The sequence below is a fragment of the Sus scrofa genome, chromosome 4, assembly GCF_054392235.1.
Source record: "Sus scrofa isolate SSC_HxYL_T2T_F1_AM1 chromosome 4, Sscrofa_HxYL_maternal_Yorkshire_Landrace_v2.0, whole genome shotgun sequence".
NCBI lineage: Eukaryota > Metazoa > Chordata > Mammalia > Artiodactyla > Suidae > Sus > Sus scrofa.
The window spans coordinates 132,615,568-132,632,857 of NC_139386.1; the positions used below are offsets into that span (position 1 = coordinate 132,615,568).

At 43.6% G+C, this 17,290-nt stretch overlaps 3 protein-coding genes across 6 annotated transcripts in view; 2 read left to right on the forward strand and 1 right to left on the reverse strand.

The window, feature by feature from the left end:
• Positions 1–17,290, reverse strand: part of GBP2 (guanylate binding protein 2, interferon-inducible) — a 264,757-nt gene that overhangs the window by 144,157 nt on the left and 103,310 nt on the right. The window lies entirely within an intron of this gene.
• LOC100523492 (guanylate-binding protein 5) lies at positions 1,845–15,115 on the forward strand. Of its 2 annotated transcripts, none has more exons than XR_002343638.2 (11): positions 1,845–2,041; positions 5,453–5,661; positions 6,477–6,604; positions 7,771–7,880; positions 8,127–8,323; positions 8,693–8,935; positions 9,970–10,250; positions 11,736–11,948; positions 12,714–12,816; positions 13,093–13,279; positions 14,673–15,115. XR_002343638.2 is itself a non-coding variant. In XM_013997408.3 (11 exons), exons 2-11 carry the CDS (start codon positions 5,472–5,474, stop codon positions 14,784–14,786), a joined length of 1,761 nt encoding a protein of 586 aa, XP_013852862.2. In that variant the 5' UTR covers positions 1,845–2,041; positions 5,453–5,471; the 3' UTR covers positions 14,787–15,115. The 2 variants fall into 2 exon arrangements, 1 of the variants encoding a protein (XP_013852862.2); XM_013997408.3 differs by having other exon boundaries at positions 13,098–13,279.
• The window catches only part of LOC100523668 (guanylate-binding protein 2-like), a 55,704-nt gene continuing 40,258 nt past the window's right edge, over positions 1,845–17,290 (forward strand). Inside the window, exon 1 of the mRNA XM_085024121.1 lies at positions 1,845–2,041. The gene's annotated coding sequence lies outside the window, so the exon portion shown is untranslated. The remainder of the gene's footprint in view (positions 2,042–17,290) is intronic.

The window sequence follows — 17,290 nt, forward strand, 5'->3', positions numbered from 1 at the left end:
GCTGAAAGACTTAAATATACGACAGGACACCATCAAACTCCTAGAAGAAAACATAGGCAAACACTCTCTGACATCAACATCATGAATATTTTCTCAGGTCAGTCTCCCAAAGCAATAGAAACTAGAGCAAAAATAAACCCATGGGACCTCATCAAACTGAAAAGCTTTTGCACAGCAAAGGAAACCAAAAAGAAAACAAAAAGACAACTTACAGAATGGGAGAAAATAGTTTCAAATGATGCAACGGACAAGGGCTTAATCTCTAGAATATATAAACAACTTATACAACTCAACAGCAAAAAAGCCAATCAATCAATGGAAAAATGGGCAAAAGACCTGAATAGACATTTCTCCAAAGAAGATATACAGATGGCCAACAAACACATGAAGAAATGCTCAACATCGCTGATTATAAGAGAAATGCAAATCAAAACTACCATGAGATATCACCTCACACCAGTCAGAATGGCCATCATTAATAAATCCACAAATAACAAGTGCTGGAGGGGCTGTGGAGAAAAGGGAACCCTCCTGCACTGTTGGTGGGAATGTCAACTGGTACAGCCACTATGGAGAACAGTTTGGAGATACCTTAGAAATCTATACATAGAACTTCCATATGACCCCGCAATCCCACTCTTGGGCATCTATCTGGACAAAACTCTCCTTAAAAGAGACACATGCACCTTCATGTTCATTGCAGCACTATTCACAATAGCCAGGACATGGAAACAACCCAAATGTCCATCGACAGATGACTGGATTCAGAAGAAGTGGTATATATACACAATGGAATACTACTCAGCCATAAAAAAGAATGACATAATGCCATTTGCAGCAACATGGATGGAACTAGAGAATCTCATCCTGAGTGAAATGAGCCAGAAAGACAAAGACAAATACCATATGATATCACTTATAACTGGAATCTAATATCCAGCACAAATGAACATCTCCTCAGAAAAGAAAATCATGGACTTGGAGAAAAGACTTGTGGCTGCCTGATGGGAGGGGGAGGGAGCGGGAGGGATCGGGAGCTTGGGCTTATCAGACACAACCTAGAATAGATTTACAAGGAGATCCTGCTGAATAGCATTGAGAACTTTGTCTAGATACTCATGTTGCAGCAGAACAAAGGGTGGGGAAAAAACTGTAATTGTAATGTATACATGTAAGGATAACTTGATCCCCTTGCTGTACAGTGGGAAAATTAAAAAAAAAAAAAAAAAAGAAGTGCCCAGGCTAGAGGTCAGATTGGACCTGCAGCTGCCACAGCCACAGCCACAGCCACGCAGGAACTGAGCCTCATTTGTGACCTATGCCATAGCACACAGCGATGCTGGATCCTTAACCCAGTGAGCGAGCCCAGGTTCATTATGGCTGAGCCGCAAAGGGAACTCCCAGATGTTAATTTTTTTCATGGAAGTTATACATCAGTTTATTGCGTCTGTCAAATTCAAGTTTTCTCAGAAAAAAATTATCAAAATCCCTAAATGCTTATCAAGAGATGACCTCAATTGCTCGGGATGGCTGGTTCCTGAAAAACAACAACAAAAACCCCAAAAAACAAAAGCCACAGTCGCATAACTTAGACATACCTTGGGGTTACACCCACTGTTACTGTAGAATTATGGTTTCTCACAATGCTAAGGGCAGTCTGGAGCAGAAGATAATGCAAATGATTTCAAAGTTCTCTTCCATGAACAACGTGCAGTTTCTAGGAATCAGGCCAATTCCTTCCAGCCCTCCTACCGGAAAATCAACCCGTCATCAAGTATGGCTTGTGCTTTTAGTTTCCTGTAGTGACGTTGTTTCAAAAACACTTCCACTTTTGGTTTTGTTTTGTATTCTAATCCTCTGCCTTGTGGAAGGCAGCTCAGTGGAGAGAAAGGAAATTCCCAGGACAGGCTTTTTTTTTCTTTAAAGTATATCAGAAAAACACAGCTAAACTAAGGGACAGCGTTACAGGTCTCACCAAGTTGTCATGAGGCAGCTTCCTCCCTTGGTCTAAAAGATCTCTGCTACTGACCTTACAGTTAAGGTAAGAGTGGGGCATGGGTGGGAAAACGTTTGCTGGGCTCAGGACGCCTTACAGAGTGTGTAATCGTGACCTCAGGAAGCTGAGCTGGATGGGAACAGTCAGACCTCGTTAAAGGCTAACTTTTGGTGCCGTCAGACAGGAAGCAGGATCCATGAAATGCCAGTTCCTTTGCTCATGGTGAACTAGACACAGGCACGCGTGGGGACAAAGAGCATTAAGGGTCTTCACACCGTTTTTCTTCCTTTACCGCCTTATGATCCATGGGGACCTGGGCTGCCACTTCAGCTACCTTTGTCTTTGACAAATCTGATTAAGATCCTTCAAACTGCAGCCTTACCTTTTCAAGAACGATGATTGTACCATGTTCATGAGAAAGAGCACTGAGTGAGATGAAAGGTAAAGGGCTTGCTTACAGTGTTAAGGGCAGAAAGAAAGAAGGAAAATTGACATCCACAGTGGACAATGAAGAAATGTCATAGAAATGACTACATATCAAAGTGCCCGTGGTGGCACATCGGTAGCAAACCTGACTCTCCTTGGGATGCAAGTTCGGTCCCTGGCCTTGTTCGGTGGGTTAAGGATCCAGCATTGCTGTGGCTGCGGTGCAGGCCAGCAGCTACAGCTCCGATTCAACCTCCAGCCTGGGAACGTCCATATGCTGCAGGTGCGCCCTAAAAAAGACCAAAAAAAAGCCATATATCTTAGTCATAGGCCTGTACTTTGTTTGAAGATGGATTTCCCCCTTTAGAAAGAATCCTGAATAGTAACCAGATTTGATTTCTTGGCGCCCACTCATTCCTTACAGCCTCTTATGTGGTCTTTGTTCTCATGACTCTACTGACTTTACTCTTACAAATCACTTAACACAACGCTTGTCCTCTTGACCGCTCAATACTCTCTGATAATTTCGTTTACTCCGTGGAGCTCTCTTCTCCTTTGAAGGTCTTATTACAGCGCACACTTCACAAAATCCCTGGTTTGAATTGCATTTTCCTCCTTCATACGAGCTTTTTCCTTCCCTTGCAATCTCAAACCATAAAAGACACAAAGTGAAAGCAACCAACGATAACAAAAATAACACAAAACCCATCTAGGATTTTATGGCTGAAAACAGAGGGTTGTTTTGTTTCTGTTTTGGTTTTCCTAGAAACTCTATCAGTAGCCCTTTTGAGCCTCTTTGCCTATATTTCTTGGCATTTTCCTTATTTACATATTTTTACAGCTCTCGCTCTCCTTTCGGCTAGCAGTTATACAGATATAAAGAAATATTTAGTCACTTCCTTTTTTTGAAGATGAGCTGAGGGCGTTAAGTGGAATGCCAGAGTCACTCAGATAGCCAGGTGCAGGTCTGAGATTAGAAATCACAGCCAAGGGAGTTCCCCTTGTGCCTCAGTGGGAATGAACCCACCTAGTATCCATGAGGATGTGGGTTCAAGCCCTGGCCTCACTCAGTGGGTTAAGGATCTGGTGTTGCCGTGAGCTGTGGTGTAAGTTGCAGACACGGCTTGGATCTGGCATGGCTGTGGCTGCGGTGTAGCCGGCAGCTGTCGTTCCGATTCAACCCCTAGCCTGGGAACGTCCATATGCCGTGGGTGCAGCCCTAAAAAGACAAAAAGAAAAAAAAGAAATCAAAGCCGAAACGTGTATTGTGTGTATATGCTGATGCAATCTTGCTTCGTTTCTATTTACAACAGGTTATGGGGCTCTAGCAGAGTTTTGGAGAATGCATCTCAGAGCATACATTACTGATTTATGATGGCAGAGCAATAGTTAGGTATAAGGCTCAAACTCATGGACTCCGCAAAGAGGTTTTAGAGACTGAGCTGCCCTAAAAGTATGAAAGATGTTACCAAGATGACATCTGGGGACAATCTGTATAACACTTGCATTAATATAGATGCAGAGCACTAGTATTACTCATTAAGGGGTCTGAAAATTCAGACAAATCCTTTTCCTTTCCCATTCGTGACATCATTCCAAAGCAAAAGAGCTGGTGAGGTCCCAGCCTCTGCAAAGAGATACAGATTGTGTGCCTTCCGTTCTTCTAGCTAATTGCTGTGGACCGTTACTGCCGAGTCCCCATATCTCTCTAATCGAAAAAGGATTATGACTCCTGCTACACACAAATCAGAGGCAAGAACTCAATCACCAGAGGATGCGAGTATTGCATTGGAAGTGCATTAGCATGGTGCCACCCATTTGCAGTGGATCTCCTAACTGCGGCCAGGCACTTTCTCTTTTCTCTGTCCCCTGGTTAATCTCTGGGGCATGGGCTATGAAGGAACATGGAGAGTGGCCCTTATAATTTGGAAAAAAGCAACTTTTATAGGTAGCTAACAAAGGAATCCGGATATTTGCACTGCAAGATTTCAGGGTTTTTTTTTTTAAAGGCAAGCGGATGTGGATTTTTAGCTTCTGTTGTAAATGCCTCTAAAATGGAAGAAAATTGTTCTTTATGATAAGGCAAGGCAGAAAAGCAAGCATTTGTTTAAAGCTCAGATAGCTTAAAAATGTTTTATCAGGGGTTCTTTAGGGTAAAGGAATTGATGTCCAGAAATCAGAAAATAAATGGTTAAGTATTATTTAAGAAAGTATTGTCACTCACTTTCTCAATCATAAAATGACCACTTACTAAGGTTTTGACTGAAAAACACACATTAAAAGCTATACAAAGAATTCTTTAAAAGTAAAGCTTTAAGGGAGTTCCCAATGTGGCTCAGCAGTAACGAACTCAACCAGTATCCACGAGGATGCAGGTTCGATCCCTGGCCTTGCCCAGTGGGTTAAGGATCCCATGTTGCTGTGAGCTGTGGTGTAGACCAGTAGCTACAGCTCCAATTAGACCCCTAGCCTGAGAACTTCCACATGCCGCTGGGGTGGCCATTAAAAAAAAAAAGTAAAACTTTAAGAAGTGAACAACCACTATGTGTTCGGTACTGCTACACAATGACCTGGCAGGATTTAGCATAACATGTTTTGACTGGACAGATCCCTAAATTAGAGAAATGCAGGTTGATACCAGGTGAAAGCAAGACGTTTAATATAACCACCAGTGACCACAAAGACTCAGTCTGGGGATTCAGGAAGGTAAAAAGCAAGAAACATGAGCAAGAGCCAAACACCAGTGGAGAAGAGTCAGACACAAACCAGCAGTAGGTTAGACTCAGAAAACGGTTTTCCACATTCCCGCGAGACATTCAGGAGCCAGTGGGGTGGCCTGTGTAGGATGCTGGGACGCCGGGCACTATTTCACTATGACTCCCTTTACTGTCTTCTTTTGGTGGTTGTTTAATTTCTTCAGAAACACAGGCCATGCCAGGAAAGAGCATATCTGCAAGTTGAGGAAGCAACATGATTTTTTCTCTGCTTAAAGTCTAGAAATTCCAGTCTATCCCACCTCTTCCCCTGCAGATCAGAGGACACCCTAGACATGGCCTCAGGGGTGCACATGCCCGAACCACAGTGCCTCATTGAGAACATCAATGGGCGACTGGCGGTGAACCCGAAAGCGCTGAAGCTCCTGTCTGCCATCAAGCAGCCCCTGGTGGTGGTGGCTATCGTGGGCCTGTACCGCACAGGCAAATCCTACCTGATGAACAAGCTGGCTGGGAAGAACAAGGGTGAGTGGCCCCAGCAAACCGGGCTGAGCCCCTGCTGGGCACCCGCACTCCCAGCAGGCAGGACCGTGAGGCCGGGAGAGGATGTCAGAGACGAGGAGGAATATCGAAAGCTGATGTATGGGTCACAGCTGGGAGGTAAAAAGGAGAGGTCTGTTTCTGACACAGCACCTCTTTTTTTCCCCTTAGGATCTCCTTGAGAAAAAAAATCATACTGTTTTTCCATTACAAGGAGTAAGACATTAATGAAATAACTTCTACATATGAAACTCTAAATGATTAAAATTGTCGTGGCATTAATGTTCTTGTTCAAAAAAACAAGATGTTGCTATGATTTATCTCAAAGAGAATTCTATGTTTTCCTCTAGGAGTTTATAACTCCTGGCGTTACATTTAGGTCTTTAATCCAATTTGAGTGGGATGGGTGGGGAATTTGGGGTTGGGAGATGCAAACGCTCACATTTAGGGATGGATAAGCAATGAGGTCCTACTGAACAGCACAGGAAACTATCTCCAGTCTCGTGGGATCGAATATGCACATTTACATGAATGACTGGGTCACCACGCTCTCCAGCAGAAGTTGGTGCAACACTTTAAATCTACTTTAACCTTGAAAAATTATGAATAAAAACTACATCAAATGTCCGCCCTTTGGTGCGTGGCATTCCTGCCATCTCATGCCTCTGCTGGAACTCAGATCGGCACAGGGTTGTCCTTTCTGCCGTCTCCTCATCGTGCTTTCCCTAAACCACAGTCCACCGCCAAGGGCAGCTCCCATTCCCGATCCCTCTGTTTCAGCCTCTCCTCTCCCCCCGCAGGCTTCTCTGTGGGCTCCACGGTGCAGTCTCACACAAAGGGCATCTGGATGTGGTGCGTGCCTCACCCCAGGAAGCCAGACCACACCCTGGTCCTTCTGGACACCGAGGGACTCGGGGATGTGGAGAAGGTAACAGGATGCTTTTTTCCCCCCAAGGATGCTTTTTAATCAACTTCCTCGTCTCTGAACAGTTTTTACAGAGGGTATTTTTTTTTTAATACTTCCACTTGATCAGGGTATAACTTTCTTTCCCCTTTCTATTTTTAATGGTCCAAGTTTGGAAACCTGAAAAAAAAAATATGTGCAAACTAGAAGCGTAGCTAGGAGACTGTGCTAATGTGGAAACAGGCAGCTCACCAAACCGCAGAAAGATGGGACAAACAACATCGCTGTCAGCAATGTGACCTGGCAGGGGACAGAGATCAGCAATGTGATCTGGGGCAGCGGGACTTGAGTCCAAACCAGGCCCTGGCACTGGGCACTCGCTGTGACTTTAATAAAAGCAAGAATAAGTCTCCCTAGATCTTCTGATTCCCCTTTGGTTTCATCCATTTCACCATCTGAGCAGGAGATACATGAGACTTTATCACTTGCAGGCTGGTGAGTGTCCAACCACTAGCCCACTGGGGAAAAATAAAGCCTAGATTTGCAGCACTTGTAAGTCTTCTAGGTACTCGCATCACAGCTGACTCCAAGCCATCCAGGGAAGCACCACACTCAGCGTGCGGAGAAGATGTGCATGAGCAGCTCTTGTGAGCCAAGGGGCGCGGGCTCGAGCACAAAACTGGATCTTCCCCCTGTGTTTTGTGTCTTCACTGTGCTTTTAATTTACTGCAATTCAAAATGGTCTAACCCATTTTGCCTTCGTTTCCTCATCTCTAACATGGAAACAGTAGTTCACAAGTCAGCATTGTTCAGGATATTCGATAAGATCAGTAGTGTGAACGGCACTGGGTATAAAAGCTACTCGATAAAACAGATGTGTGCATTATGTATGCAGGCCAAGTGTATTTTGCACAATTGAAAATTCTGATTTTAAATACTCTGGCTACTCCCACTAATTTTGACTATCAATTTGCAAATCCCCAACCCGTTATAAGAGGGATTGATGAGTTAACAATATATGGTTTTGTGTAAAGTTATCAACGCAAAAGACAGAACTAGTCCAAGTTCACGTGTTCCTCACACCCATTTTTGGTTCTCTTGTCTAGGACTTATAGGTCAGGGGTCAATTTTTAATAACTGCTCGTCTGGGAATGCCATGAGACATGACTGAAATGTGTTCTGACTACTAGGGCGACAAGAAAAATGACACCCAGATCTTTGTGCTGGCACTGTTACTGAGCAGTACCTTTGTATACAACACCATGAACAAAATTGACCAGAGGGCAATCGACCTCTTGCAGTATCCTTTGGAGATGCAGGGTGGTACCAAAGCCAGAGGGGGCACCCCTGTTCACCTGCCATGTTCATGAATCTTTGTGAATCCAACACAGAAATGAAAGCATCGTAAGCACTAAAAGGACAGGAAAGAGTCTTTGTAGTTATAAGGAAACGCGGACCTGGTTCCAACACAATGGATGTGAAGGGTGGAAAGACAGGGAATTAAGCAGGGCTTCGGTTCAGTTCTGTTTCCTTAAGTGCATCCCAGCTACGTGGCAGAACTAGCCACATGGCTCCAAACAGTATCCTCAACTGATGCTGACGAGGTGTCGGGTCCAGAGGACTCTGTGAGCAACTGTCCAGACTTAGTGTGGACTCTGAGAGATTTCTTCCTTGACCTGGAAGTAAATGGACACCCCATCACAACAGATGAATATCTGGAGAATTCGCTGAGGCCAAAGCCAGGTAACAGGGCCTTCAGCTTTGGAAAGAGGGAGAAACATTAACACAAACAGTATCTCTTCTGTGTTTCTGGCTAAACTGGTAGCTCCCTACCTGTACTCACCTGACTAAACTACCACAAAAATACTTGATACTATTAATTTACAGTGAACTAATAGATTTCATATTAACTTGTAGTATTCCCCTGGTCTTGGAGCAAGTTACTTTTCCCTCTTCCGTTCCCTGTCTGATTACCTTTCACCTTTTCGCTTGGGGTTTGCGAAGATGTCGTAAAATAAATGACATCAGCTAAGAAGGCACATTCGTTTGTGGGAAATACATTGAAATAAATGTTAATCCTATACTAAATCAATCCTGTTTTTCCTTCCTCAGGGGCTGATAAAAGTCTTCAGAATTTTAATTTGCCCCGTCAGTGTATACAGAAATTCTTTCCCACAAAGAAATGCTTTATTTTTGACTCCCCCACTCATCGGAAGAAGCTTGCCCAGCTTGAGACGCTACATGATGATGACTTGGAACCGGACTTTGTACAACAAGTGGCGGAATTCTGTTCCTACATCTTCAGCCACTCCAAATCTAAAACTCTTCCAGAAGGCAGCAAGGCCAATGGGTCCCGTGAGTACCTTCTTAGGGATTCTCCTGCAGTCCAAACTAGAGGCTGGGGACTCTGCTGTAATTTTCTCCTTGCACTGCCAACGATGCAAATGCATAGGCAGCCCCTGCCAAGAAAGCATATGTATCATATGTATCCAATTCCAGTGAGTACCAAAAATATTTCTAGGCTTTTTTCGTCATGCCTGCAAAGCACAATAAAGGAGGGAGATAACCTGAGGAAAAGGTCAAGTTGAAAATGTCCTTTCTATACATGGTCCACTGTTGAAGTAACTAACCCACATGGGTCAGAAATACTTGTTCCGCCCATACAGCGGGTGTGTGCCATGTGTCCCGGGTTTAGTTAGGCAGAAGATAAGGAAGACACATACATTCTCCATAGAAATGGGACATCCTGGTACAAAGACGAAACAACCAGACACCCAAGTTGTCTAGAACTCTTAAAGAAATCAAAGCAGACGTCTCGGTCCAGCTATTCCCAAACATGTCGTGGAACCTGGTGAACGATCACCGCACTCTAGAGGGAAGTTGGGGGCATAAAAAATGTGTAAAGGACAAGGAAGTCCAACAGAAAGTTTCAACAAGGAGTCAGCTGACGTGGTCTCCTTTGCCACCTTTGTGCTGTTGCTGATGAAGGTAACACGCGTACCGGCTTCACACGTGGAAGGGGAGGAGAGAAGGGACTGGGAAGGGAACAGAAACCTGAGGAAGAGAAAAAGAAAGCAAAGAGTCAAGAGGCAAAAGGCCTCCAGGGTTCCAACCAGATGACTGCCCACAGCGTCATACAACCGTCCCCTCCTTTCTCCGTAAGAAAACGGTGACACGTGGTTGATCACGTGCATCTCGCATGTTCCACTGGAACACGTTCTTTTCTCAAAGGATGAAAGATCTGCCTTCATGGTCACGTAATTTCCCAGAGGAGCCTCCTCGGGGCCCTTGAACGCTGGGTAGAAGGCTTAACCCTCTCTGAATTACTCAGTTCAGAGTATGTCCTTTTTCCCCTGCAATTAATTCAAGCCTTCCTTCCTCCTGCGAAGATCTAGAGAGAGTGGTGCTGACCTACGTGAAAGCCATCAGCAGTGGGGACCTGCCCTGTGTGGAGAACACAGTCCTGGCCTTGGCGCAGGTTAAGAACTCGGCTGCAATGAAAACGGCCATTGCCCACTATGACCAGCTGATGGGCCAGAATCTGCACCTGCCCACAGAGACCCTGCAGGAGCTGCTGGACCTGCACAGGATCTGTAAGAAAGTGGCCATCGAAGTATTCGTAATGAATTCTTTCAAGGATGTGGACCACGGGTTCCAGAAAAAATTAGAGGTAATTGATGTTTTTTCCCCTATAGTTCATGGGGCTTAGGGTCAATGCAAGGCAAAGCATTACTACGAAAGGCAAAAGGAGGACTTAAGGAAAGCAATTCTTGGGGTTCCCGTTGTGGCACAGTGGGTTAAGGATCTGGTGTTGTCTCTGAGGTGACATGGGCTCTATCCCTGGCCCAGCACAGTGGGTTAAAGATCCAGCGTTGCCGCAGCTGTGATGTAGGTTGTACCTGCAGCTCAGATTTGATCCCTGGACCAGAACTTCCATATGTCTTGGGTGTGGCTGAAAAAGAAAAAAGAAAGGCAATTCTTACTAGACTGAAAGATAGTGACTGTCACTTATGGGATCAAGATATCACTATTATTCTGAACATAAACGAACAAAAAAACAAGCAGATAAACATAAAACTACTCTGGACCCTATAGATTCTGAAGCTTTCACACACAGACAACTCACCTCACTATGTCACATCCATGGACAAATTTTTTTTAAGCAATCTTATTCCTTTAAAAATTGTATCCATAAAGTACTAATGAACTTTCCTTTATTTCAATCAACCATACAGAATTGCCAAATGGACCTATTAAAAGATTATGCCCCCAGGTTTAAGAGCATACACTCATTACACTGGCCAATGATCCATTCTACCTCCTTACTGGGAATCCCAGGCCTAGTATAATACGGACATTCAGATGGCTGTAAAACAGCAGGTTGCATTTAAGATTAGGGCAAGAGGAGTGCCCCTTACGGCTCAGCAGATACTAAGAACCCGACTGGTATCCATGAGGATGTGGATTCAATTCCTGTCCTCGCTCAGTGGGTTAAGGATCCAGAGTTGCCCCAGCTGTGGTGTGGGCCGGCAGCTGCAGCTCAGATTTGACCCCTAGCCTGGGAATTTCCATATGGCACAGGTGTGTCCCCAAAAAGAAAAAACAACCAAACAAAACTGATATTGGCATTCCTGCTGTGGCTCAGCTGTAATGAACCTGACTAGTACCCCTGAGGATGCAGGTTTGATCCCTGGCCTTGCTCAGTGGGTTAAGTATCCATCATAGCTGTGAGCTGTGGTGCAGGCTGCAGACTCAGCTTGGATCTGGCATTGCTGTGGTTGTGGTATAGGCGGGCAATTGCAGCTCTGATTCAACCCTTACTCTGAGAACTTCCACATGCCATAGGAGCGGCCCTAAAACAAAATAATAATAATAAAATTAGGGCAAGAGATGACAGATCTGCAGTCAGAAGATCACATCTAAAGCAGAAAAGGCGAAAGAAAGTGGTTTCAGGAAATTTCAAACCCAAAAGTCAAGTCATTTTTCTACAGTGTTTCACCCTTGGAACTTTTGTAGGTTTGGTGGGGAGGCTAGAGTCTTGAATGCGGCCCTCACTTTTCCAGAAACACATGCGGAAAAATTTGTTTTGTGAATCAGTTCTAGAAATACTGCTGTGCTGCTAACACCTTTTCCACTGGTCTTTGTCCCTGTGAAGACCCTGCTAGAAGCCAAACAGAATGAACTTCATGAAAGGAACTTGAAGACATCACTAGACCGTTGCTCATCTTTACTTCAGGTTATTTTTGAACCTCTAGAAGAAGAAGTGAAACAGGGGTTTTATTCAATACCAGGGGGGCATCGTCTCTTCATGCAGAGGAGAGAAGAGCTGAAGGCAGTGTACTATCAGGTGCCCTGGAAAGGGCTACAGGTACACCTAGTTTATGCTTTAATTAGGGGGCACTGTTGGGGGTCTTCTTCCAGAAATCAATGATCATAGATAGGAAGGAGTGCTGGGGGAGTAAACTGAACGACCGCCGTAATCGCCAGACTTCCGTAGCAGTCATCAACATGCCTGGCAGCAAAGGGGTTGGGTTTTTTTTTGGCTACACAGGATAGAATCCCCATAATTGCCCTAACTGAAGAAAATCATTCATTGGCTCACATAAAAGTAAAATGTTTATATTTAGTTGTAAGAACGGATATGGTCAAGAGTTTATTATAATAGTCGATTGCAAGTATCAATATAATCAGTTTTCCCGTTTCTTTCTTTGTCTTTCCAACCCTCACTCCAGCTTTCTGTACTGTTTTCCTACCCACTGGCTTCCTTCTCAGGCAGGCTCAGCTCAGGTGGCAGCAAAGATGACACCAAGAGTTCCTAGATTTTGTCTTTTGTGCCCTCGGTCTCACAAAAGAGAAAAGCATCTTTCCAGGTTCCACATCAGTCTTTAAAACACCTGACTTGCAGTATTTTCTCACCTGTACCCACATCTTTTGCATCACGTGGCCTTGGGTATTCTCATAGGCCAGCCCTAAGCCTGTGCCCACCTCTTGACAGGAGAGGTTTGATTGACAGCTCCCCTCAATATAGGCTGAGCACTTCCAGGGAGGAAAAGATGCTGGGAAGAAAAGAAATGAAGAGATTTTCAGTATTTCTAACCACTTCCCACCTCTTACCACACTTTGGGGGTTTCAGGCTGAAGAAGCTCTGCGGAAATATTTACAGTCCAAGGAGTCTATGAATGTTACGATTTTCCAGACAGATCTGGCTCTCACACAAAGGGAGAAGGAGATGGAAGGTAAGGCGAAAATGGAAAAGATGCAAGACAGAAACGCTACCCATCGTAGATTAAATTGGCCTGGTTTGCCTGGGATCATTAAACTAGAGCAAGAACAGCAAAGATGTGCCATTCTTAGCTCCTCAGTCCATCTATGAATATGGCATATACCGTCAGCTACAATGATGACTACCTGGACAGAAGGATGGTACTATACAGTAGCACCAATAACAAATGCGAGTGGGAGGGAGAAGGATGGGTACTTTCATTCTAGAGAGGTTTGTCCTTTTCTTCTAGCTCAGAGGCACGTTTGCAAGCAGAGGCTGTAAACTTTAAGGTACAAGTGTTAGCAGCCATCCTAACACAGCAACACCAAATGATGGAGCAGCGGCAAAGATTCTATCAGGAACAAGTGAGACGAATGGAAATAAACAGACTGCACCAGCAGGTATTGCAACAGAGAGCCCAGGAACGTTATCTCCAGGTATTCATCAATTATTTCATCTCTGGGTTTTTCTCCTATCTCTCCTCTCTGTATTGATGACAACACAGAACAGGAAGCATAATACTGTGGCTCAGGATAAGGAATGCTTTGTTTCTGCAAACCTAGTCTGAATCTGGAATCAGACAACCCGGGTAAGAATCCCAGCTCCATCTCTCACTAAAGCTACTGTTTGGAGATGGCCATAATAACTACTTTATAGGGCTATTTCGATACTTCAGTGACTCAATATTTGTATTTAGAATGGTGCTGGGCACAGCATAAGTACTGTAATTTGTTAAGCAAAATCCAAGGACATTTCTAACCCACAGTAATTATAGTCTTTTTCGTCCTCTTGTTACTTGCTCTAGATAGGCTTTTCCTTTGGCCGCTTTGTCAATTTGTTAAATTAAAGCCGGACATCTCACTGTGTCTATACCCCTGTACTTGCCTTAATTGCCCCTGGTTCTGAAGGCCTTTAACTTGCAGAGTTTGTTCCGTCCAGTCCAATCAGTTAGTAGTTCCTATTTACCAAGCCCTGTACAAAGCACTTTCCATGCAACCTCTCATCAAATCTGTTCACTGTGAAGCAGAACTATCATGTCCCTATTTTTCTGATTAGAAACATTAGGTTCCAAAGAGATAATTAAATGCCAATATTACGCAGCCTAGCAAGTCATCAAAACCAGGAAGTTACCAAAACCACCTTCCCAGTGAGTGGGTTCTACAGTGCATGTGCTTCCGCACACCTAGTGTGAAATTCTCGTGTGCACACCCTTAGGACACCAAGAGCACCCCTCCCCCCAGGGCAGCCCATCTACCATGTTTTCCAGGAAGGTACTGCTCCGACAATTTTGAGATTTCAGACCTGCACTGGAGCAGAGTAATTTCAACCTGGGGTTCTTAATCTCCTCACTCTTTCCTTCTGCTTTTGCCCCATGACTGTGGAAGCTTGGAACAAAGTCCCTTATCTGAGGTTCACACTCCTTGCCAGATTGTAGATATCACCTAGACACCCAGTTGTGGTATCAGCCTTTCCCTATAAAATTAGATCTGGCATTCCTCTGTGAAAAACTGAGACCCGAAGCCAAGGTGGGACTCAGGATGCCTAAGGGAAAAGGGTGAAGGAGCCTGGGGATGAAATTCTTAGGACCTCTGTAACCCAGGGATTGAGAGATGATGTTGTTTCTGCAGCCCGAGAAAGGGAATTACACAAGTAGGCAACCCAGAATGAGAGGAAAAACAGACACAAATGGAAAGGATGGGTTCGGGGACAGCCTTTTGTTACTGACAGGTTAGAATAAGTAAGACAAAGTCAATGATTTGGGCTCTTCCCAACAATGACTTGGATATTACTTTACTCTAAAGCCGTTTGGTTTTCTCTACCACTCTTTAGGAAGAAGCTAAAAGGATCCAGGAGAGAGCCCAAGCTGAGAACAAGAGACTTCAAGATGAGCTCGAGCATCTGCAGATAAATGACTCGAATGATGATAAATGTATCATACTTTAAAGAGCTAAACACAAAAACTTCCCTTTCTTGTTCACTTTCCCTGAAGACACAAGGGAACACGAAACTGTAAAACCTGAGACAATCACTATTTGAATAAACTTCACAATAATTATATTGAACTTACATGTGGAATCTAAAAAAAGGATGCAATGAACCTCTTTGCAGAACAGATACTGACTCACAAACTTTGAAAAACTTACGGTTGCCAAATGAGACAGGTTTGGGGATGGGGGGATGTGCTGGGGGTTTGAGATGGAAATGCTATGATTTGGTTGTGATGATCACTGTACAACTATAAATGTAATAAAATTCATTGAGTAATGAAAAAAGATACAAAGTAGCTGAATGGATACAAAAACAAGAGCCATGTATATGCTGCCCATAAGACACTCACTTCAGATAAATGACACACATAGGTTGAAAGTGAGAGAATGAGAAAGGTATTCTGTGCAAATGAAAAGCAGAAGAAAGCTAGGGTAGCATACTTACATCACTCAAAAAAGACTTTAATGAGTTCCCACTGCAGCTCAGTGGGTTAAGAATCCAACATAGTATCCATGAGGATGCAGGTTCAATCCCTGGCCTCGCTCAATGAGTTAAGGATCCAGCATTGCCACAAGCTGTGGTGTAGGTCACAGGTGTGGCTTGGATCATCCCTGGCCCTGCTCAGTATGGTAAGGATCCAGCATTGCCGTGAACTGTGGTGTAGGTCGCAGACATAGCTCGCATCTTGTGTTGCAGGGGCTGTGGCACAGGCCGGCAGGTGGAGCTCCAATTGGACCCCTAGTCTGGGAACTTCCACGTGCCATGAATGCAGTCCTAAAACAAGGGGGAAAAAATTCAACATCAAAAAACAAGCCAATTAAAAAATGGGCGAAAGATCTGAAAAGACATTTTTCCCAAGAAGACATATAAATGGTCAATGGGCTTGTGAGTAGATGTTCAACTTGGTTAATCATCAGAGAAAAGCAATTGAAAACCACAAGATATCACCTCACACTTTTCAGAATGGCTAGTATCAAAAACACCACAAATAACAAATATTGATGAGGATGTGGAAAAAAGGAAACCCTTATATGCTGTTGGTCAGAAGGTAAATTGATGCAGTCACTATGGAAAACTGTATGGACATTTCTCAAAAAACTAAAAACAGAACCATCATACGACCCAGCAATTCCACTCCTTGGTGTATATCTGAAACAAATGAAAATACCCATTGAAAAAGATACATGCACCACAACGTTCATAGCAGTGGTATTTACAATTGCCAATTGCCAAGATAGGAATAATACTCAGCAATAAAAAAAGAATGAAATTTTGCCATTTGCAATAGCATGGATGGACTGAGAGGGTATTATGCTATGTGTAATAAGTCAGAGAAATATACTACTGTATATCACTTATATGTGAAATCTTAAAAATAAAACCAACTAGTTAAGATAACAACAACAACAAAAGATCCTTGCATATATAAAGAACAAACGAATGGTTACCGTTGGGAAAAGGGAAGGGCAGAGGGGCAGAACAGAGGTAAGGGACTGAGAGGTCCACACTGCTATGTGCTAGATAAATAAGCTGCAGGACACAGAGAACAACACACGGACCACAGCCAATATTTTATAATAACTACAAATAGAACCTATCTTTTAATAATTGTGAATCACTGTCATACACAGGTAAAAAATACTGCACATCAATTATAACTCAATAATAAAAAATTTAATATGAAGTTCTATTTATACACTGCTTTATTCTATTACCTGTGAGACAAGTTTGCCATACTGAGAACCCAAAAAGTAAATCTCAACACCTAAATGTTAGTTTAGCACTTAGTGTTTACTCTGCTACAAAGAGCCAATTTCACAAAAATGTACTGGTGAAATTAGAAAAGGCTCTTGGGAGTTCCCGTCGTGGCGCAGTGGTTAACGAATCCGACTAGGAACCATGAGGTTGCGGGTTCGATCCCTGGCCTTGCTCGGTGGGTTAACGATCCGGCGTTGCCGTGAGCTGTGGTGTAGGTTGCAGACGCGGCTCGGATCCCGCGTTGCTGTGACTCTGGCGTAGGCTGGTGGCTACAGCTCCGATTCAACCCCTAGCCTGGGAACCTCCATATGCCGCGGGAGCGGCCCAAGAAATAGCAACAACAACAACAACAAAAAGACAAAAGACAAAAAAAAAAAAAAAAAAAAAAGAAAAAGAAAAGGCTCTTAATGTCTTCTCAATTCACTCAGAACACACTGGACATAGAAAGATAGCTCATCAACCAGAAAAACACACTATCCTAGCAAAACAGCTCCTAATTATATCCAGAAGACAACAGATATAGTAAAAAGATAATTATAATTCTCATTCTGTTGCTCAGGTGAATGGAACAAAATTTTAAAATGCATTGAAATGGTTCTTCTATATGCTTCAACTTCATACATGCTCACACCGAAATTCAATATGACAGGAAGTCCTCGAACAGAAGAAAAAAATCAAAGTTGAGATAAAATTTGTAGCAC

Excerpts from the sequence above, each read along its gene's own strand:
- LOC100523492 (XM_013997408.3), top strand. The coding sequence starts at position 5,472 with ATGGCCTCAGGGGTGCACATGCCCGAACCACAGTGCCTCATTGAGAAC. Across the intron at positions 10,251-11,735 it reads GGTTCCAGAAAAAATTAGAG|ACCCTGCTAGAAGCCAAACA; the intron begins GTAATTGATGTT and ends GTCCCTGTGAAG. Across the intron at positions 13,280-14,672 it reads CCCAGGAACGTTATCTCCAG|GAAGAAGCTAAAAGGATCCA; the intron begins GTATTCATCAAT and ends ACCACTCTTTAG.